The sequence below is a fragment of the Miniopterus natalensis genome, chromosome 21 (genome assembly GCF_054644295.1).
Source record: "Miniopterus natalensis isolate mMinNat1 chromosome 21, mMinNat1.hap1, whole genome shotgun sequence".
Lineage (NCBI taxonomy): Eukaryota > Metazoa > Chordata > Mammalia > Chiroptera > Miniopteridae > Miniopterus > Miniopterus natalensis.
Genome location: NC_142101.1, coordinates 9,452,216 through 9,476,304, shown reverse-complemented (window position 1 = coordinate 9,476,304; position 24,089 = coordinate 9,452,216). Strand labels below are relative to the sequence as shown.

The following is a 24,089-nucleotide window of genomic DNA, read 5'->3' as shown; positions in this document are numbered from 1 at the left end:
GGCTCTAATAAGTGTTCATCATCTTCTTACGTCTTCCTCAAGGCTACAGTGTTCAAAGGAGATTGCATGGTTTTCAAATCTCACTGGGACACACATTTATTGAGGATTACTTTCCTATTCCAAGGGCTGTAGTAGGTGCTGGGATACCGAAGGTCACCCCGACTTCATCTACGGGGTTGGCCTCTTGTCGGCTAAATGAGAGAAGAGAATTGTCTAGGAGTTACTATATAATGAATAGAACGGTGGTATGTGGAAAATTATATGGAAGTTTCAAAAAATAAGAGATGGATTTTGGTTGGAGGATTCTAGACTGATTTCTGAAAAGAACTGAGAGCTTTTAAAGTTGTATTTCAAAGGAGGAGGGAAGATTTTTTAAGAGGCAAGACGAAAAAGGCATTTGAGGCAGAGGGCCAGCATCTGCAACGGCGGTGGGAGACTTCACAGCAGCCTGGCTTTCTTTGTATTGCTCCTGGGGAGACATCTTTGTAAGAAAACTGTAGGAAAATCCATAGAAAACCAATGGAATTTTTTTCCTGTTTTTCATTTCAGAACCTTGAATTTATAGTTCATCAAAGAGTAGTCAGTGCCAGTCAAAGATTCAAACTAACATACCTCGTGGGAAACAGCCTAAAAACCAGAATACAGATGAATTAATAGAGAAAATAGGTGATTTCTTTCCAGTAGGGCTAACGCTCACTTCTTCATCCAGAAACACACATTCCTCAAAGCTGAGGCACTTGGAGAAAGAAGTGATTTAAAAAAACAACAACTGCTGATTTGCGGATCTGAGCTGGAGAACTTTCTAGACCATTTTGTCCAATTTGTCATGGTGCCTCGGGGTTGTCTTACTAAAGAATGTAAAATTTTAGTGGAGGGAACACTTGGACAGCTGCGAAGGAGCTCATGGAAAAAGCCCCAGATGTTAGGGACAATCAGACCTGACCTGAAATATTGTCACAGTCACATACCAGCTGTGTCACTTGAAGCAAGGCATCCAGCATCTATGAGCCTTGGTCTGCTCACTTTTTAAGTAGAAATAGTAATATTGACTTTCTAAAGTTGTTGAAATAATCCAAATTAATACACCTAAGGAAACTGCTGTTGCTCCTCTTACACTCAATAAATCAGAATAGTTTTATGCTGACTATCATCTTTACCTGACAGATGTACTGCCTGTGTTCCTTGTGGAAAAGCAAATTTTTATTCTCGACACTTCTCTCCATCCCTCTTTCGTGTTTTTCATAAATCGGTTAGTGTTCACAGTCATAGTTCATGTTTCATCACTTCGCAGAAGATTTATGATTGAATGGAGAGCCTGAGGAAGTGGCATAGCCCACACAGCAGGTCATTTACAGAACACCCCTCGCGGGGGTCATGGCAGAATTATTAACGTCATTCCGTTTTCCTTGGACTCTTACCAGGGTCTGTTTCAAAGGGGGACATCTCCTGAACTTTCTCCCCAGACCTAAGTACCTGCAATTCATTACCTAACTATAGACATAGTCTTTAATTATTATATCCTGTGTTTCTCCTTGACAAAACATATACCTGTTTGTGTCTAGCTTGCTTAGATTATAGACAAGCAAAGAATAAAAATAATTATTCAATAAGAGGTTCTGAAAAAAGGGGAAGAAGGTGGGCAGTGACTTCAGACATGGTACCACTTCTCCAGGCAGTGAGCTTCATCTGTGCTTTTCCTTCTTAGGTACAAATAATCATAGCAGCAACGTAAATGATCCAAACTCGAATTTCCTACCACCTTTTGGATAGCGCACCCCCTCCCTTTATAAAGAAGATATTGATGGCAGGGTGTAGTTATGCTGGGAGACCCAGAACACAGTGATTCCTTCAGCTGTTTTTCTTAAGACAACTTTAGGGCAGAGTTTATTGCCTAAAGTAAGTTTTTTAAAAATGGTTTATTTTACTCTCTGAGCATCCCGACCTCTGTTTCCATCACCGGTTAGAACTTACTAGGTAGATCCTGCAGAACATAAACCTCCGCGGGTCAGTTAATAGTGTATTTCCATCTGTTGTCTGCGGTGCCCCGGAGGTGGTAGCCTGCCAAGAAGTGCCTCTGATTGTCGCAGTCCAGTGGGACCCAGGAACTCCAGGCCCCCTGGCCACCAGAGGCAGGCAGTCAAAGGGCATCCCCTGGGCTGTCCCTGCAGAAACTAGGGCACCAGATGTAAAAACCGGGGCAGAGACACATGTAAGAGCTTCCCGCGGGGAGACGCTGCTGCTCTGTGCGGCAGGAGAGCCCTAAGCCAGCACCCGCCTGCTGAGCTCTGTGGCGAGGATTACGGCCCGTCCTTAGCGGTGGGTTTAATTGGAAGCTTGCCCCTCAGCCGCATCCATGATGACTGTGATGATTAGGTAACAGGCCTCTTTCACGGAGAGAATGCACTGCTGGGTCTGTCGCCTCTTCCTGTGCCCTGGGGGTGACAGCTGTTTAATCACCTTGTTTCTATTGGTTACAGTCCTGTGGGATCTGTGAGCATAAGCCACAGTGGCCACCAGGGCCCGGTCTTGCAGAAGTGTTCCCTGGCAGCAGCTGCAGTAATCGGGGTGCCAGACAAGAGTACAGGCTTTTTTCTGGGGGACACCAGAGTGCTGGAGCCAGGCAGAGGAACAGCACAAAAATGTACCCACCGGCCTCTGTCCCCGAGAGCAGTTTCTTAGGCCACTAGATTGGTGTCGAACCAGAAGTTTGCCTCTCAGGCCAAAGCTCCTGGACCAGCAAAACCTGCACAGAAAGACTGGGGCTATGGTTCAGGGCTGCATGCAATGCCCTGGAGGTGACAGCCTGCCAAGAACTGTCTTTCTCCAGTGATTACAGAGCCCTGGGGCCCAGGAATGCAATCCGCCCTGTCCTCCAGAGCCAGGCAATCTGGGGGCCTTCCCTTGGCAGTAGATGCAAAATCAGGGCACCCGACGTGCATAAAAGCTCCCATCCAGGAGATGCTGGTGCTCTGGAACATGGCAGAGGGGAGCATAAACATGGCACCCCCTGGAAAAAAAGAAAAAAAGGTAGCTCCCACTGGCTAGAGAGTGGGGAGGGGTGCCTGCCAGCTGGAGAGAGCCAGAGGGGCAGCGTAGAGGTGGGGCCCGTAAGAAAATGGCAAAAGGAGAGCTTGAAGGTGGCAGCCACCAGTCTGTCCACAGAGAGCATCCCAGCAGGCTCTTCAGACGTGTGCGTGTTCATGTGATATTTGTTACCCTGGCACGCTATTTAAATGAAGAAATCAGCCAAAAGCTTTATGGCTTTTGAAGACCATGTAATTTTTCTGGGTACAATTATAAGTAAATATTTTAAGGGTCTTGGGAGTAGGAAAAAAAGTTGGAATTGAATTTATAGGTTAGCATCGAAATCATGTGCACATTAATTTGTGACCTTGACAAAATTAAAATTTTTTTCTTATGGATGAGCCCATTAAAGTCCAATAAAAAGGCATTAATCCACCCTCCCCCCCCCAAAAAAAGATGAGTGTTGAATTAGATGCTTGCCCCTTTGGTCCATGTTTTAATGTATGTAAATGAGCCTCTTTCACCTGAAGTTGGAGTGAGACCTCTGAGCTAGGCCCAGGGCAGGTGAGTCCGAGTGTACAGGCTCTTCAGGCTGAGCCCATAGCAGTGGGCTGCAGGCCATGCTTTAAGAATCCTGGATTTAGGGCTTTGACAGTGTTCAAACAGAATTTCCCATTGGTTTAGGCTGAATAACTCCAAGAAGGGCATTTATCTCATTTTAAGTTTTACTAAAGAAACATCATGGTGGCAATGGTAAAAACAAAAAATATTCTGACTCCTTATGGAGACATTTGGAAGATGAAAGGGAAAATTAAAATATAAAAAAGAGCATTGGGGAGCTCATTTATAATTTCAATAACCACTAATTGGCATACATTTTGTGAATTAGCAGTACTGCTTCATGAAGACTCAATTTGCTCAAGTCTAGCAATTAAAGCTGACAAGAGAGTGTTGGTTAATATATGTATTAACAGGAGAGGTATTAGTTTGTCATTGTTTTAACACTGAGTGATGGGGGAAACAGACTATCACTCATTTATATGAGATGCAGTGTTTATTAGTCTTAGTCGGAAATTTTCTCAACCTCAGAACTTGGAGACAGGGTCTTCACACCTGGATGGTAGTAAATATTCCACATTGTGAGATTCTCCTGGTAAGTGACAGAGCTTTTGCACCATGGAGCTGAAACAAAACTGCTTCTGAGCCCAAGTGATTTGCTCCAAAATTTCCTTTAATTAAAACCTGAAGATTTGCATATCTGATTCATACTTTCCTTGAGCAAAGAAGGGGTGCAGGGACTTTAGTGATATGCTTCTACACTCTAAAGATTTATGCTGCTTTAAATCACACTAGACAAAGGCCCTTATGAGAACCCTGGAGAAAGTCAACCGAGAGAGTAAACTTGAGGACCCCTTCCAGGTTTCGAATTTCCTGTAAGCATAGCAATTGCATGTGCTAAAAGTCTCCCTTGGCCCAGAATGTCACTCTTAGTGTTGAGCCATGACTTCCTGCAGTTATGGAATTTCAGAGCTGGAAGGAACCTGAGAGATCACCCAGTTCAAGTGTCAGCTAAAGATGAGGCAGCCGAGTTCCAGAGAGGGACGGGACTTGCTAAGCCCAGGTCACCTCTCTCATTATTGGCCAAGTTTAGACCCCACTAAAAAGTCAGGCAGGAAGACGCTTGAATCCCTACTTAGCAGAGTGTTCAATAAAGACTTCCAATAACTTGTTCTCAAAAGAGTACACTTTTTCTCTGGCTATTGAGTACACCGGATGTGCTATGCCATTGTCTTTCTGTCATTGTCATGGAACAAATCCTGGATGCTGTACACTCTGTGACTGACCTGGACTGTGCTTTGGCGTTAAGTTTGAGGTGTCAGGTTCTTGTTAAAGAAGCCAACGAATATTTTTCTACGCCTGCAGAGTCTCCTGCTGTTGCTTTCTGGTTTCTTTGTGAAGCTTTGGCCTGCTCCCGGCTGTTGGAATAAAAGTAACAGTGATAACACATTGTACTCGCAGGTCACTGTGCTATTTGTCAAGTTCCAGTATTGTTCCTAAGGCAGATTCCCTGGAGGCGGAAGCAAAGGGCAAAGCTTGCAAGGCCTTCTTAAACATATTTCTGTTTTAGAGGTATTTTGCCAGCTGGACAACGTATCTGCTTAGGTTGCAGGAGGACCTAGAATTCCTCGGCCCAACTGACCCTTCCAGTTCTCAGTTCAAACCACCAGATGAAATACCTTGCAGCTAAAATGTGCCAAGAGTGATCTGCGGGAATGGAGTCACCGGGACCCTATTTAGCAGTTGCTGAGTACACTTTAGAAATTAAATCCTGTTCAAAAGCTGGGGCATTACCCACAGGGGCATTTAATGAGATCCTGGCAACCTGTCCAAAGCACAGATACACAATATAGGAGGAGTCATCAAACCGAATGATTCCGCAGCGTCTTTCCAAAGTGACCAGCCAAGCCTTGGGGTGCGCTTTATAGACATCTGCTTAGGGATCCTCGCCTCCATCTAGCATTTCTGTCCCTCAGGTCACTGCAGTGAGCTAAGCACAGAGGGCTTTCCTCCGGAGCCCTCCTGTCACTCTGGGGTAGCGGGACCGTGACGGATGTCAGATGGATACTGGAAAATTAGTAGCTCAAGGTTTAGAGCCCCAACTGACACTTTCACTGATTAACTTTATTTCATACCTGCCATGACCAAGTCTATCAATGCCCTTCAACAAATACTCACTGAACAGATGCTTCCTGAGCATCTACGAATGCAAAGCATTGTCCTCAAGCAATAGCGGGAGCAAAGGTAAGCAAGAGACTAAGTCAGACGTAAACCACGTGGTTTCACTCCTGTGGGATGTAAAATTGAAAGCAACAAATAAACAAACAAACAAAAACTCATAGACACAGACAACAATAGGGTGGTTACCAGAGGGAAAGGGGGCTGAGGATGGTAGTAAAGGTGATAGAAGTGACTTGACTTGGCATGGTGGACACACAATGCAATTTATAGGTGGTGTTTTATACAATTGTACACTGGAAACCTATACAATTTTATTAACCAATGTCACCCCAATATATGTAGTAAAGTTTTAAAAAATTTAATTTAATTTTTTCCATCATCGTTTATCGCCCCTATGCCCTCTTCTACCCCTCACCCCCTCGCAATCACCACACTGTTTGTCCATGTCCATGAGTTCTCGTAAAAAAAAAAAAAAAGTAAAAATTTTTTTTAAAAGTAAGCAAGAGGCGATCCCTGGTTCATGTCAGTTTCTAGTCAAGGAGAAGGGACAGTCAGGATCCAGAAATGAACTTTACATTTCAGCGTATCTCCAGCATGACCTTTCCCTGACCTCCAGCTCTGTCTAAGACATACATCAGCTCTGGACTTAAACTCCGCACCTTAGAACTTCTACGGAGCATTGCATTTTGCATCCCAGTCTTTGTGCGCGATGGATGCACTGGGAAAAGCAGGAGCTTTGCAATCAGGCAACTTCATATCCTGACTCAGCATTTAATAGCTCTGACCTTGTGCCAATGACTTAACGTTTTTGAGCTTCAGTTTCCTCATCAATAAAATGGGATCTCAAATTGAAATCTCATTTTTCACCCAGCAGAGCTTGGATCATAAATGGTCCCTCAAGCAGGAGCTCCCTCTCTCCCTGTTTCTGCCCACTCCCCTAAATTTCTTCTTCTTTTTGAAGTGTTTATTGTTTCTTGAAGATTTTGCAGAATCTTTGCCTGTAACAAAGCACTCGTGCGTATTCGTCATTGCATTTGACATGTATCATGTTAATGGAGCAGACAGAGAAGAAAATTAGGGTTTCTGTCTCAGTTATTGCTAGATTCACGAACACAAGATTTTTTTCTGGCTTTCTTAAAAAACAGGGCAAGCACCAATTAACACATAATGCGGTGGCAATAGGGTTAAGTGGATTTTGATTTGCAAATTTATATTATCCTTGTCTTGAAATAGCTTTATTGGTTTCCTTGGAAATTTTAAATTGATTCTAAGTTTCAGGGTTCATAACCATAGTGACACAGATCATTTTAGCTCCCCACAGTCTGTAATTCTTTGCCTTCTGAACCAGCAAAAGTGCTAACTACTGGTTGTCTTTAATAGTAGGACCTCTGCAGTGTTTTAGTATTATCTTGCAATAAGATTCCACTTTTCAAAAATTATTTAGAATGGTTTGCAAGTGTATTTATTGTTTTCATAAACTGTAGATTAATAATAATTGCAAAGATAACTGAGTTTTTATAGGAGCCTTTATGCTCTTAAGAAATTTTAAGATTTCAATGACTTTTTAAATATATTGTTGTTACAGGGAAGGCTAATGGGTCATCCTCAGGACAGATTCTGTCGGGACAGTGTAATTGACACATGGGCTCAATAAAAAGAAATAACAATGCGAATTCCTCCCAGAGGAGCTGGTTCACTATTCTCTGTGATATTTAGGGCCCATATGATACATTTAAAGAGAGGTTAAATAATTGTATTTTAAAATGTGGATATTTACAACACTCCAGAAATACATGATTTCCCCGTATTTCAGTTCATGTTGAAAAATTTTAGAGTCCACTTAAAACACGTTTTCTATTATGTTTTCCCATGAGCGAAAGCACATGAAGGTCACTCGTCTATGAAGGACATCCTTGAAGCAAGGTCGGACATACCGCGTTTCAGAGAAAGAATATTAAGACCTAGTCCAAAATAACTTTCCAGAGAAGTATGGTTAAATATTTGTTTTCAAGTACAATGGGAGAAATATGCATGGCTTTAACATCAGCTAAGTAAGAGAAGAGAAAGAAAACTGATTCCTACCAAGCTCCTATATATTAAAATCTACCTGCTGCTTTACCTAGAAGTTAGATTTTTAAAATTTTATTTATTGATTTTTAGAGAGAGAGGGAGACAGACAGAGAGAGAAACACACACACACACACACACACACACACATCAATTTGTTTTCCCACTTATTGACGTATTCATTGGTTGATTCTTGTATGTGCCCTGACCGGGGATTGAACCTGCAACCTTGGTGTATCGGGAAGATGTTCTCACCAACTGAATTAACCAGCCAGGGCTAGAAGTTAGATTTTTTTTCTTAAGGAATTCTTTATGTGTTACTGTTTATCATAATGGATTTATACCCATAATGCAAAGGATAAGAGAATCAAAGAAAAACTGAGTCGCATAGAAAGTTCGCTGCTAGAGCAACACTACTGGTCCTTTGAGACTCAAGGAGCACATCAGCAGCTGAGGAAAGCCTTCCCTGACCTCCACTCCTCCCAGACTGGAGGGTGGTCCTGCGGTCTGGGTCAGTCAGCTCTCTCTCTTTTTTTAAATTAAATTTATTGGGGTGACGTTGGTTAATAAGATTATATAGGTTTCAAGTATACAATTCTATGATACATCAGCTGTATATTGCATTGTGTGCCCACCACCCAAAGTCAAACCTTCTTCCGTCACCACATACTTGACCCCCTTGACCCTTTACTGCCTCCCCACCCCCCTTTCCTCTGGCCACAGTCTCCTTCACTGGGCTGAGAGCCACTTGAAAGTTGGAGTATTAAATCTTAGTTAACTTTGTGTTCCCTGTGCCGAGGGCACTATGTGGAACTTCAGTAGGTGCTCAATTAAGGTTCACCGAGTGAATGAATGGACACATGAAGAGTCTTGATTCTTAGACTTTATTATGGGGTTCAATGGCATAATACTTAGTTCTAAGTACACCAACTATCTGTGCTTACGTGGGTAGTGAGAAAACAATGCTGGGTTGAGAAGAGCAACATTTAAGATGATTATCTCAGAATTTCAATGAGGAGCTTTATGCTTGTCCTGTGGGGCTCTTGGCTTTGAAAAATAATATTGATCGCTTACTTCCATAGCTTACCATTACAGTCAAGCAGGCATACAAATATAGCCCTTGTCCTAGAACCTCTGGAGAGATTTTAAGGTGCATAATTGTGAGATGTTATAAATATATCAAAATTTGTCAGACGATGGAAGCAATTTAGAATACTTTTAATTTCATATTTTAAATGGACACAAAATTGCTATGAGCCTCAAAAGAGAATGGAAGCCAAGTATATGAGAGAAACTTAAGATATGCTAAGGGAACCATTTATATCTAATGATATCATGCATTATACACACTGTGATTTCATTGCCTTATATGAACACCAAATAAGGAAAGAGTGTGAGGAATTTTTACCACAATAAAGCAACCCCAGGGGCTGGATGATGGTAAGATCCTCTCAGAGTCTCTGAGGCAAGTCTCTCTTCCATTCTGAGATTTATATTTTATATCTAATAAAAACAATAATAAATGGTTTTAACTTATGCCATTACTGTCAGGCCCAAAGGAGATGACATGTGTGAAAGTGAAACTAAATTAGCACAAAAAGCAGTGGTGGTTACTCACTTATCTATGAAATGCAGAGAAAAATATTAAAAATCATTCTTGCTTACATATCTATTTGCGTCTTCCCAGTTTAATATAAGGAACCAAAGGCAAAGAACCTTGACTATTTACCTCTGAATCTTAGTGCCTAGAATGTTACCTGGCACGTTTAATGAATTGAGGAACAAATGGGTACATTTAACTTAATATAAAATCACATCCTACATTTGAAACACTGCATCCATTTTAATTTCTTACTTAATATATTTTGGCTAATCAATGCTCAAAGAAAGGTATGTATTACCGAGAGATTCTGAATGTAAATTGTTCAGAACATCAGTGTCGATTGTTATAAAAAGTGAAGTTATTGCTAAGGTTATAAAGCCAAATACGAATTTATTTCTAAAAATCACATGTTCTTTTGAATCTGAAGTAACACAGTATTATAATCAGTCTTGACAAAAGAGCTGGTAATCAGTCCTACTGCAGATACGTTTAATATTATATTTGCATAATACATTATGTTTCCAAAAGGCTTTTACTTTGATGACTTCTTTCACTGTTCACAACCACCCTGTGAAGTCAGAGTACTTTAAAATTCTCATTTCTCAGGAATCTGAGTGAGGGCAGATGACTTTAACTTACCCAGCTCGGAGCAGGCATCAGTTTACCGGCTTGAAAATAACTCATCTGTAGAAGCTCTGACTTTTACCCGTTGTATGTTTTTCTGGGGTTTGTGGAAAAATCTGGTTCACTTATCCCTTTATCATCTTAACCAGACTTGATTCTAAGCCCCTTTGCAGACCTGAAGTGCTGCTCTGGGCGCCAATCACTTTCCCTAATATCCTTCAAGAGATCATGCTGGGAACCCCTGGGGACGTCCCAAAGGAAAGGAACAGAATCCAATAATCAGGTCAAGTTTAAGGGTAAAAATTAAAGGTCAGCATTTTAGAAGTTAACAAAACACGTTCTTAAATGTTTTGGCAAAGTTCTGACTTGAAACCGGACACAATGGGTCGCTACTTCAGCCAATTAAGCAGAGACAAGGTTGAATCAAATAGGAGCGTTTATTCCATTTTTGCCGGCAAATGGGAGAGCAGTGGGATTTGTCCACATAAAATCTGCTCTGCCGGTCCCTTATTACCTGGCTGGTTATATAGGGCTGCATGCACGGGGGAAGGGTGTGCGTGTGTGAGGATGGCTGCAGGGTCTGTGGTCGTGTCTCCTTCCAGGATCTTGAAGTCCGATAACAAGGTTGTCAGTCTTTAATGGTGTTAAAACCCAGTTCCGGCGGTGTGAACGGTAGGCATTCTTGAGGTAAACTCCCGGAGGGTGGTCAGGCTCCAGGTACAGCAACCAAATCAAAGCCCATCCTGTCCTTTGTCTGTTCTCGAAATGCATTTTCTTTTCTGAGCAATGAACCCACCCAGGCCCCATGGGGTCTCATCTCTTTACAGCTCTGTTTTCCCTCTTACGGCACATCTTCTAGTTTCCCAGGGTCTGTAGGAACATTTCTTATCTATAGTTAATAAGGTGGATAATCATTAAACAACTATCTATGGTCCTGTTCCTATTCGGTGCCCTCCCTCCTTTCACAATCACAGTTAACAGAGCATGATCACCATCTCTGCCCCCAACAGTCTCACCCTGATTTTTTTCCTGCATCGATTAGGCTACTTTAATAGTCTTTCCTTGTACCTTCCAGAATGTCCTAGGAGTCTTATTTCAGCAGGGAGGTGTATGAAACTGCTCCCAACGTCCTGTCCTTTAGGATACACCCCTGATTTCCTTTGTTCTGAATATTTCTCCAACTGGGTTCAAATATCAACTCAGCTGCTTATCAGTTGTGTCCTTGAAAAGTTATATGAACTCTCTGTGCCTCAGCTCCCCCACCCGTCAAACCGATACTGATATGCTCACCTCATAGTTTGTTTGGAAGGTTAACTAATTTATAAAGTATTAAAACAGTGCCCGGCACCGAGCAAGTGCTAGATAAATATTAGCTTATTATTTTATTCTGCTGTTTACTATCTTCAAGCTTTGCCATTATTAATATTATCATTATCTTCTAAAAGTAAGAGAAAAGACCTCGAGGTCCTTCTGCCATCCAGGAAGCAGACTGTTTTATTTTAAGTCCGTTTCATGCAGAGCTGAGGACGGGAGTGCAGAGAGCACAGGGAACCGAGGTTCTGCAAACCAGTTTTTGTTTTGGGGAACAGGAGGAGTGAAGAAATGAGAGATGGAAACTTTGAGAGGGAATCACGCACGCGTTAGCCAGGTCGCTCTTAAAATCAGCTTTTCCCCCTCTACTGGCCGCTTCCCTGAGCACCGCCATCGACCCCCAGTGCGTGTCAGATGTTAGGGGCACCAACCGGCAGACCCAGGGCTATTTTCAGACTTGCCGTCACCTAGGGATGTTCAAGGCTCAAGTTGCACAATCAGCACTCCGGTCACATCAGACTGTCCTGTATTTAGATAAATAACGGAAGCCAGGTGGGTTATTTTGGAGCAAAACAGAATGTATTTCAACCGTCATTAAGACAGCAACTGTCTTGTGTTTTATCTATTGCTATCCACTCTTCACTTTTTTACAATCCATTTGCCTCATATAAGCTTGAGTCACCGTATCACACTTCTCACAACCTTCAGCGGTTCCCATGACACTAAGAACCACACCCCAGCCCATTGCCAGAGCTTCCACTTCTCTTGGGACCAGCCCTGCACACCCGAATCCCCCCACCCTCCTCTCCAGGCTCTGGCAGCCCTTAAACATTCCTGCTGATTTCCTGCACAGGGTAGTCCTTCCTGCTGTATTCTGATGGGTGCTCTCTGCCCCCAGATCTTTCTAGAGCTGGTTCATTCTCCCAATTCAGGTCTCAACTCAGAGAGGCCTTTTTGGATCCTACCCTGTGAGATCAGCTTTGCCCCTCCCTCACCTCCTGCCCCCATCTCTCTCTCTTTCTGTCTCTCTCACACACACACAGCCTAAGCCTAGTGCTTAACTCTGGGCTTTAGTGCCAAATGCCTGACTTTAACTCTTGCCTCATCCAACCTACGTCGCCTGATCTGCAAAATGGGAAAAGTAATAGCACCTGCTTGCCAGTGTGGCCACGTGACTTAACCAGGGTAATGTCCATGCAACGCTTAAGTGATTCCTGACACATGCAAAGCATTCAGTAAACACCGGATGTTGTGTCTACATTATTTATAGCACTCTCCATTGTCTGTCACGCTCTAGACCAGTACAGTGCAAGCTAAGAGCAGCGATATTCCACTGGGTTCATCGCCGCCACCTCCCTGGGGCTAGGAAAAGCCTGGCGCATGGTAGGCACTCAGTGAACATTTGCTGAGCAAAGGAATGCATCCAATATCCATGTGCACCTGTCTCCCTTTTTCTGCTTCTTGTGTTTTCTCCCCTTAGAAGCAGAGGTTCTGTTCTTCTGCAGGAACTAGGATGCTTTGGAGCATCATGCAAATACTTTACATAGACCCCCGCATCTCCTTAAGATTATTAAAGCCTTCGTAGGACTACCTACCAAACTTTGGTTTCCCTGTCCAGGGTGACAGAGGCATTGGAACGACGGAGCCCTCTGCAGGGAGAGGGCGGGATTACAGGCTCGGGGCCATGGTCACCCTGCACAGGGGAAACAAACCAGGGTCTTCTCTGCCTTCTCCAAGCCATCCTGGCCTTGACTTGCTCTAGAATGTAACCTCGAGGAGGACTCCCAGCGCCTCCATCACAGCCTGGAACACAGTATACATTTAGTAAATATTTGTCAAATGAATAAATAAATGAATTAAAAAAAGAATAAATTTCTATCTCTCCCCTGATATCCCTGAAAGCAGGGGGGGGGGGGCACTATGAACAGAAAATATCGATCGTTTGCTTAGCTGTATGCAGGTTTAAGAGATAATGACAGTGAAAATAATGGGTGCAGAACAAAATTGAAGATAAAAATACAACTTAATGGTTTCAAGTTGCCTGTTACAAACAAAACTAATCATATGTTTACATGACATATATACTGAAGGTAGAATTTTAGATGGTTTTAGAGTCATTGGGCAGTGTACTCCAGATATAAGACTTAAGTGTTTCATTTTTATTATATAAAGTTCTTGGTATTGTTAATTCATGGAAGTTCTACAAGGAGGAGACGCCTAACAAATGAGACACTAAAAAGACTCAAAATAGCCCTCTCTGTGGTATATCATTTAAAAAACACACACAGTAACTTTATGTAAAAATCTTTACCCAACAAGGCTTTTGAAGGGGCATTTCATTTATAAAAATACTTGTTAAAATTTTCTTTTTAGCAGAAACTTCTCTGGTGAACATGAAGGACAATAGAGCTAATAATTCCATACATTGCTTTCCTTCTGTAGTTAACAGAGCACCCTCCAGTATAGCATCTCCTGTGATCCTAACCCAAGTCCTGTGAAATAGACACACCAGGTATTTTAATTTTCATTATAGAGGTGAGCCATTGGGATCTCAGAGAGATTAAGTGACTTGTTCAACTCAGAGTGAATGAAGGCCACCAGAGCCCCAGGTCTCAAAATTCCGCGGATCGTTGCTTTCTCTACTACACTCCATGGCCTCTCCTAGGCTGTCAGTGAATTGGTCTTTCCATGTTGATGATCGGGGGATCAGACAATAGATCATAGCATGAGTCTGCTGTCCTGAGTGATTTAGTCAGTAATGTCGGCTGTCAATCTCATCCTTCTGGTTATAGTATTATTTTGTAATAGTCTACCTGTCTTTGATCTGAGAGAGCAAGATGAGAGTGGGGAGAAACCAAGTTCATTCTTCATGAATAAAAGATCATTCATGACTATTTTAATCCAGATTCAGTGACATAGATTAGTCAGTCATTGAAAAGTTCCACAGCCTTTGAAAGTGTCTAGTATAAGGATTCGTGTTCCTACTGGACAACCTGTTGAGATACTCTTGGAAAAGGTGCTGATTCTTAGAACCTATTGGTTTGCTTGATAAATTTAAATAAGAGAAAGAAAAATTAGGAGTCTTTGATGCACTCCTTGATTCAGGAATGGCATAAAATTTTAATTTTTTGTTATGCTACATTTAAAACATAGATGGAGTATTGGCTTAAAATCTAAATGCTACTAGCAAAAGAGATAATGTTACACATAAAAAAAAAAACCCACCAGAAAGTAAGTGTTACTGTAGAAAATCAAATTAGGGGTTACAATATAGATCAAGTAAAAAATAATCCAAGATAAAATGTATTAAATGGAGCCAAATTAATGAAGAGGGCAATCCCTAGACATCTTTACATTAAAATCTATGAAATGAAAACTGTTGGAAATAAAAGAAAACAGAGAAACATAATGAAAATGTTGGACCTCAAGACTTTAAACCAAACTTGATGTTTCAACTATTACTTGGGGTGGACATTCCCGTTCATAAATTGGGACTCTTTGAGTTGCCTGAGGGTGACACCCAAGACTGGCAGCTGCTGAGTTTTTATTCGGGGGCCAGAGGAAAAATTAATCTACAAAGTAAACCTCAAAAGATTAAATAGAGGAGTTGCATTTTGACAATATATGATACGTTCGTGTTACCTTGGTTGTAAGTTGGGTGTTTAAAAATATTTATTTCACAATTGTATTTGTAGTCTTTATGAATAATGTGTATGACTTGTCCATATTTATCGAGACCTTAGTGATTCTTTCATTGACCTCTGGGATTCCACTCTGTACACTTTTGTCATGAACATCAGTGTTTATCCAACAGACTACCTTAGAGCCTACTAATGCCAGTGTTCACTTTCTATTTAATTAGACATGTGGTCCAGGAACTTTGACTTTCCACGTCTAATTCTAAATCGTATAAAAGCCGAATTCTATGCCCTGACTACACAGCTATTTTAGGCAGTGTAGCACTTTAGGCCTCCTCAAGCTTTCTTCCCCTTAGTGACCCAGACTCCTATTAAATTACTCGCCTGTTTGCCTCTCCGAGCCCTTAAAATTGCCTCATTATAGTCTCCCAGAAAACTACTGCGGAGAGATATATTTAAACTCAAAATTGAAATGAAACCCTTGATAATGGAAAACATCTTAAATAGAATTCCAGGGCTGGCTTTTTTAGTTGATATTTTTACGATTTGGGTAAGACAGGAAAAAAAATCAAGGGTTGTGTTATAAATGATTCACACTTTGTACCTGGGCTCAGGTCCATACATAACACCACACAGAGCATCTTTGGTGCCTAAATAATTAGGGATCGGTACAAAAACACCTAACCTGAGCCATAGTTTTGACTGTGCCTAACTACTCTCATGTTTTTCCATCTTTGATAAATTAGGAAGTTTCTTGGAATTGAAACCCTCTTGCATCTGCCTGGGCCTCCCTCCTTACCCACATCCTGCCCAATGTTGACACTCCCTCATAAAAAACAATAAAAGTGTCATGTGTACCTGTCAACACACTGTGCTGCGTCCAGACGAGCTGGTGAGCTTTGAGCCCCTCCAGTCATGACCATAGTAGCTCGAGGCTTTCAACAGTATCCAGGGTGCCCCCGACTCTGCTGACCCAGGCTTTTCTCTTCTTTCTCTTTACCAAAGAGACTAGTAGACGTCGCTTGAGTTCATTTGACTTTTAAATAACTCCTCTGAAAAGATCCTGTTCATTTATTTCTTAATTCATTCACTCATTCTGATACCATTGTAATAACCCGGTTATTATTGGCAGGAAAGGAGTAAAGGGAAGGCTAGATAATATAGGCATTGCCATTTGTATTTGCTAATTTAACACTCCCTGTTGACCGCTGGGGGCAGGGACTGGACCAAGGCAGTTGAGACTCATGCCCAGTAAGGTCTGAGTGACTGGGACGGTGCCTACCTGTCGGTCAGTCACACCTGGGAGCGAGTCAGTGGTCAGAACAGGCATGGCCACTGCAAGGGTGCAAAATATGTGAAACAACTACTACACCCCGGGTGTGGCATGTCTACACTTTCTCTTTCCAGGGAGTTTTAAAGAAAATTGCCTTACAGGACAGACAGCTATCGTAAAAGACGCATAACTGCCTGGTGACGAGCCATCTAAAAAAAGTACCCTTCTTTTGCTTTTATTCATTAATTTACCTAAAGAGTTTAGAAATATCGTTTCCAAAAGGGGTCTTATATTGAAAACAACAAAGATTAAATGACCAGAATCAATAAAGCAGCCAGAGGCAATGCAAGAGGAGGTAAGAAGGAAGCCTGATTGATGGGAAGCTTAGCTGGGCCTGGAAATTTGATTAAAGGTCATTCGACAGGAAAGCCGAAATTATCTAATTAGATATTTCAGTAGATTCAATCTTTTTCTCGTGAAGAGACACACCCTCAGGGATGCTGCACATACACTACGATCTCTCTCAACCGCTGAAAAGCGTTTTACGTATTTTATTAAGGTCGCAGTGGCCTCTACAAGTAAGAGTTGTTTTTTAAGAGCGAGCCCAGACTATGGCAATCAAGAATATTAGCACATCATGTCATTTGTGTGTTTGAAGTTTGACTTTTCCTAATTTGGAAAATGAGTAATTGTGAAAATCAGTAATTTGGAAATGGCTAGTATTCGCAGGACAATACAAGCACCACGGTAGTTTGTAGAAAGATGTGTTCTAAAGTCATAGCCCTGGTTCTCGGTGTTTGCAGTGACGCGGCATCATTCCATAGTTGGCCGTCCTTTGCCTTGACCTTCATGGAACAAATAGCACCACATTTGCAGTGGCCTCGGGTTTTCATGTGAGAGGTTTCCTGGGTGACACCGGCTCGACTTCATTATCAAAACCAGCGGGGGTGCAGCTTAGCACAAAGCCGGTGTTTATAAGGCATCCCCCGGAGCTGGCCGCGCAAAAAGTGGGGAGCCCTCACCCAGAGCCTCTGTTCAGCATCTAGAAAAGATAGAGCGTAGACTGAATTTCACGAGGCTCAAATATCGTACACTATGGGAAAATGAGAAGAATATTCTGGTAATTGGGGCTGCACCAGAGGGCTCTGAATGTCTGATATGATTATGAGAGTCACTGATATTCTTGAAATTTCTGCTTGATGGCCATGCTGTTGTGACTGTCCTTTCCCCATCTGTCATTCATTCTGTAAATCTGCTGCCCAGATGGACTTTCTCTGGCAACCGAGGAGACTCAGTCCTCAGGAAAATGGAATTAATAGGTAGTTGTATTGTAGTTAGGTGAGATGTTATACTCTCTTCTCTTCTCTTCTCTTCTCTTCTCTTCTCTTCTCTTCTCTTCTCTTCTCTTCTCTTCTCTTCTCTTCTTCTCTTCTTCTCTTCTTCTCTTCTCTTCTCTTCTTTTCTCTTCTCGTGACAAAACTATTGATTGATGATTGGCCCTTAAGAAAGGATGTAAAGTGATGCCAAGAAGCCTTCAGTTTACATTGATTTTTTTTCAGTTGACAGTAGAATACAGAAATAACTGAATATGCCAACAATTCCTCCTCATGCAGTTCCTTCTTATGAAATGGTGTTATTTGGACATCTAGATGTTTAAGTTCATTCGATGTCTTTTTAAAAAGGCTTTATCTTTTTCCCTTATTTTTTGAGGAAGCTAAAATTGTGACAACTAATAAAAATAAAGAAATCGTTACCAAGTTTCTAATCATGTTTATTGTCTTATAAACACCATAAAAACCACTCTGTTTGAATTTCAGTGATAATGTTATAAATTATTTATTTTTATCTAAAAATGATAGATAAAGGCATTCACCACTTTGACTTGGGGAAAAAGTGACAAAGACCGCTATATCTTGATCTGTAATGGTATATTTTTGTTTTTAGTGCCTTGGTGTTAATAAGCAGGCAGGAGATGATGGATTTTTTTTCCTTCCAGCGGTTTACCTCTGCAAGAGGACAATGCAGAACAAGGCAAGGCTGGAGCTAGCAGACTATGAAGCTGTAAGTACTAAGGACCTCCTGGCAAAGAAAGTAAAAAAGGAACAGAAATAAGGCCCACGGTCTTTTCTGGGCACTCTGTTAACCTCTATTTATGGGGCTTAAGGGTCAGATTTTCAAGGCACCAGGTAGCGTAAGACTTAATAAATCTCCGACTTGCTTGCTTTCTGTCATTCTCATTGAAGACAATGTCATTCTAAATACGCGAACTCAGGGCAGAAGGGGGAAGTCATGTCTTATTTGCAAAAATGGACTTACATGTAAAAACTTGAGGTATATGTTGATATACAGTGACAATATCCAAACTTATAAAATTAAAGAGCATTTATACTGGGAAATGGATTTTGCAAAACTTTCAGGTTGGTCACCAGCAGCAGATTCAATTAATCTGATGTCATCTGTTCAGGTCGTTGGTGATTTACTGAATTTGGTACACTGTCTAAAACCGGTAGGAAGCTGCCAGGGGTTTAACTGAATAGACTGATTGAATCAGCAGTAGAATCTGAAAAATGGGCACAAAAGGTTCTGAGTACTTTCTGTATACAAGGTAACTTTTGTATTTTGGATTTTTAGTTGTGTTTAAAGTCAATTACTCATAAAAATTAGTATTTACTTGTGATAGGTCTCCCCTGTTTTCTTCTATGGCTGGTAATGCAAGAATTAGCTGCTTTCAGGGAGCATGACTTACCACTCAGCCCAGAGTGCGGTCTCTCCTCTAGGAATTCTGTTTCTTGACGAGTACATGTGGCAGGTGAACATGAAGGTGAACAGGGCCATGTCCTCACCTGTGGTGTATTTTTCAGGAGAGCCTGGCCCGGCTGCAGAGAGCATTCGCCCGGAAGTGGGAATTCATTTTCATGCAGGCAGAAGCACAAGCAAAGTGAGTCCTTGTGAGTCTTCTGGAAGATTCGTTCAAGTTGTGGCCTTTTGTTCGGGGAGGCACTGCGGTTAACGCCACTTACTGTTCTTTGTTGCAATGTCCACAGGGTGGACAAGAAGAGGGACAAGATTGAAAGGAAGATCCTTGACAGCCAGGAGAGGGCCTTCTGGGACGTGCACCGGCCTGTGGTAAGCCCAGGGCCAGCACGGCCTCCAGTTCATGACCTCAGCCTGGCACAGTGAGGGGCTTCCTGAGAAAGTGCGAGAAGGGTGTGGTAACCCCTTAATTTCCCCCAAAGTCATGGTAAATGAGTTAAGGAAAGATGGCCACTTTCCTGTAAGATGACCAGAATTCAGTCCTGTAGAATTTCGTTTATAAAACTGTGTTTTTGCACCATGACACCCCTCGCTTACCCACTGTGGGCATTTGAGTTGCCTGATCTTTTTAAACACTCGAACCCTGCTGCAAAGCCGGGCTTACTATTTACATTTTTCTGGATTTCTAATCAAAGTGTAAGTCAAAATTGTGTTCCTCCCCTAATTATTTTAAACCTACTAATAACCTGCTTTGGATGTCAACTTTCATGGACAAACATTTTAGGTGGCTCAGACTCAAATCAGCTAGTGTTTTTAATGCTGTAACTTGCACAATAACTTTCCTGTTTTTCTTACACAGTCATGTTAAACCATATGTCTTAGTGTGACAAATAATGAATGTCCTTTTGTAAAACCAGAAAACTTTGTGTAAGGAATTAAACAACGTTTGTGAGCATTCGTAAGAAAGCATGTCTAATCTCATATATTTCTATGAGATCAAAATAGAAATATATGAGATTAGACATGTTTTCTTTGTCTTCTATATATTTCTTTAAATACAGACAGACATTAGAGACTGATATCTATGTAACCATTATTAGAATAAATAGGTTCACAGCATCAGACAAATCAAGATTGATAAGAATACCTTAAAATTGTCTTCTCAAGTGTCTTCAGGTTTGGACCAAAATAGGTCTGTCTTCCCCAAAATTGCTTTTCTACATGTGTATTTCAATTTCAGATAGCTGTACTATTTAAATTCTCAGTTGAGTTTTTATCTCTTTTGAATTCACAGATTAGAACTGAGACTTAACTGACTTTGCTACTCAAAATTCAGCTTGAGTTTTATGGCAAACAGTGGGAAAGGATTGTGAGCTCACATGCATGAGTGTTGCAAGGATATGAAGGAGGATTTTGCTTGTTTGTTTGTTTGTTTGTTTTAAGCAATCTCTAGAAACCGGTCAATACATTGTCTCCGTGTTTATCCACTTTGTGCCCCTGGACCTCTGGTGGCCCATCTCTAGGCTCCTTCAGCTCTGACGGCCTCCGTTCTCCTGGGAGCCCAAGAGGACTCAGCCCACACCAGCTCCCCTGCACTATAAATTGCTAGGTTTTTCTGTAAACCTAAAACTGCTCAGAAATAGTATGCTCTTTTTTTTTTTTTTTTTTTTTTTAAGCCCAGATAAAACTATTTTAAAAGTGAACTAGAGGGCATGTCACAGAAGTAATGAGCCCGACAAAATCTCTGGCCACAAGGATACAAGTGTCATATGGTAATACCAGCAGACAAAAATAAATTTTATTTGCATAATGCCAGGCCCATCCTGGCAGAAAATCTGCTGGTTCTTTCCTTGTGTGTCTTTGTACACAGGAGAGTCATGACCTTGAAATAGAATGAAGCCTATTTATTGATTTTCTGTCTCATTCAGTGAGCTCAGGTTTATTTGCCAAATGTGGTGGATGCATTTGGACACAATCGGAGTGGTAAAAAATGGAGTCCCATGAAAATGGCTTGTAGAATTTATTTTTTTTAATCTTTTTGAAAAATCAAGCTAATTTTGGGGAGAGGAGGGAATTGTACCTGAAAACTTAACTCCAGCTAACCTAAGGTAAATTTAATTAATAATTAAAATATGGGAAAGTTATGATCCAAAAGACTAATGATAAACCTGAAAATCATTTAAATATTTATTTTAAATATTCAGTAACTAAAACCTTATGATAGGGATAGAATAGATAGCTCTGAAATGAACACAAGCATGTAAAAGCTCTGCTATATAATAAATAAAACATCACACATTAATGAGGACAAGATATAATCGTATCTTGTCAATAAATGTTCTCAAAAGAAATTATTTGCAAGAAAAAATATTTTTTGCCTTAATTCTCCACATCAAAACACATAGAAAATTGATTAAAAAGACAAATATTATTTAGAAAGAAAATAGAAAGGAAGGAAGGAAGGATGGGAAAAGGAATTGGTAATAGTGATAGTTTTTGTATTAATCTGGACCAAGGAATTGAATCTTACGTTTGAGAAAGTACTCTCATCATAAATATAATACAATTTTTGCTATAATTATTTTATGTTGATAACATGTTTAATTATCTTGAGGGAAAAAAAAATTTCTAAAAATATCTGTATTCCACCACAGTAATTTCTGATAAGACTATTCTTTAATTGTAACATGGATACATTTTCCAAGGCAAATGATATTTTCTTCAAGAGAAAATACATTTAGTATTTTTTTTTTCTTTTTGGAGAAAACCAGGTCTAAAAAACCTCTTAAAACAAGCAAGTAGCTATGTTATTTTATTTATTCCTACGATGTCCTACATTTTATCTCTTCATTTTAAAATAGTTTAAAATGTGCTAGAAAAGATCTATGTGATCATGTGGTTACCCTCAGCCGCCTTCAATAATGCTTCATATTTCATCACACTCACAGGGGGTAATTACAGGCAATAATAGTACTTGTAGTCGTGACCGAAAATTGGTCTTTTCCTTCACCCAATCTGGAGTTTCTGAAAAGTGGTATTTAAATCAACAAAAAGCCCCCAGGGATTCCTGAGACCGAATGGTTGTTTATGTGCCTTGGGGACAGGAGAGGTGAGTTTATATTTTTATATTGATGACTTCCCTTTGTCTCCGATGGTTCTTTAGTTTCTTTTGAAGCCGAGGGAGGAGATGAGGTCCGCCTGCGTCCTTGGTCCCTGCAGCGGCCTCCCCACAGAGCAGAGGCGACGTTTGGGGACCCAGCACCCTGCTTCCCCATGTTGGGAAGGACAGTGAGGGCTACGTAGTGACAGGCCCCAGAGCACTCACAGTCCTTAGCACTTGATGTCAATTAGCTGGCCCAGTCCTCACCACAAACCTAAGCAGTGCTGTTACCTCCTGTTTACAGAGACAAAGGACCTCGGGCCCAGGACACTCAGGTTGCACGTGGGAGATGCCCAGATTAAAACGACTAACTCCCAGGGGCATGTAGGCCTTTCGAGGGAAAGGAAATGATTTTTAGGAACGATGAATGGGCCTTTAGAAGAATAAATGGGAGATACGATGTTTTTTGACCAAGTTTGTTTAGATGCGCTGACTTCTAGTCTCTTCTCCCGTGATAAGAGTCAATCTTCTCTGGTTGATGAAACTTCCGGGGAGGGAACTGATGACAATTAAGTTTCTTTTGGAACATCTGTTGTTAGATAAAGGAGTTTGGAGAAGCTCTTTTTAAGTGCTTGCAGCTTAAAAAAGTCACTAGGCAAGAGCAACATATTTTGGAGTAGCCTGTGGTTCCATCCCTCACTCTGTTAGGTTGGTGTTCATTTTACCCCATTTCACAGATAAGGCGGCTGAAGGACAGAGAGACTGAGTTTTGCTCGGTTTTCATCTAGGACAAATTGTCCTTCACGGGGAGCCAGGAATGAACCCCGGGCTTCTGAATGGCCACACAGTGGTCTCCTCTAACTCACCTGCCACTCACAGCCAGGGCCTGAAGTTAACGAGACAGTGCATGAAGCGAAGCAGTTAGGATGAGAGATTAGGGCTCAGAATAAACCAAGGAACAGGAAGGATATAACTTGTTTATTGACATCGACTCAAAGGCAAAGGAGAAGTCTTTTAAAGACATGTGCACATCGAGAAAGAGAAAGCAAAGGGCATTATCATTGGAAGCAGAGAGGCCCAGCACAGGGAGGAAATAGGATGAGATAACACGGGTGACAAGTCGGGGGACATCACCCAGGCTGAGATGTCACCTGCCCAAGACGCTTTGACTCTACTGTGTCTTAATGTCTGGTAAGGCTAGTGCCGCCAAGCCCCCTCCACTTCTCACTTATTGCTCTTTATTTTAGTTTTTCCCCAGTTATTTTCAACATGAACTTTGGAACCAATTGTCTAGCATCTGAGAAAGATACTTTTGGGCATTTTAAATAAATTTGTTACATTTATATAAAACTTGGGGGAATTGACTTCTTTAGGAAGTTGAGTCATCCTATCCATTGGTTCATGTCTCTCCGGAGCATCTTAAATTTTCCTCATGCAGCTTTTACAAATTTCTTGTTAGGTTTCTTCTTTAAAAAAAAAAAAAATCTTGTAATAAACGGCTTTTTCTTTTCTCTTTATCTTTTAAAAACTGTGTACGTGATTAAGAAAGGGGACATGAAGGACTAATTCCGAAACTAAAGAATGCTTCCCCCATCCATATTAGCCATTTAGGCAAGTTATTAAAATTTTCTCAACTTTATTTTCCAGATTTTTAAAACAGAGCTAATGATCCCTCTGTCAATATTGAGCAAAACAACATTTTAGAGGTGAATATGAAATCAGCTTATGTAAATGATTCTTATTCCTGGGAATGAGATGACAGGTCTGACGTAGGAACTGTCCCCTAGAAGAAGGCAGAGACCAGGCCTCACTCCCCCCTGACTCTATTCAGCCCAGTGCCAGGCACATAGTGGACACTTGATGGATATACTTTGAATTTATGAGTGACAGTAATGCCTGCTGTCCCTCTTCCCTGCATACAAATTTTTTTTTTTTTTGAGGGCACTAAACACAGTG

At 41.2% G+C, this 24,089-nt stretch overlaps 1 protein-coding gene across 1 annotated transcript in view; it reads left to right on the top strand.

Moving 5' to 3' along the window:
* Nucleotides 1–24,089, top strand: part of RGS7 (regulator of G protein signaling 7) — a 230,090-nt gene that overhangs the window by 180,179 nt on the left and 25,822 nt on the right. The window contains exons 6-8 of the mRNA XM_087828939.1: nucleotides 18,276–18,340; nucleotides 19,141–19,217; nucleotides 19,324–19,405. Coding sequence (XP_087685065.1) covers nucleotides 18,276–18,340; nucleotides 19,141–19,217; nucleotides 19,324–19,405 — 224 coding nt within the window. The remainder of the gene's footprint in view (nucleotides 1–18,275; nucleotides 18,341–19,140; nucleotides 19,218–19,323; nucleotides 19,406–24,089) is intronic.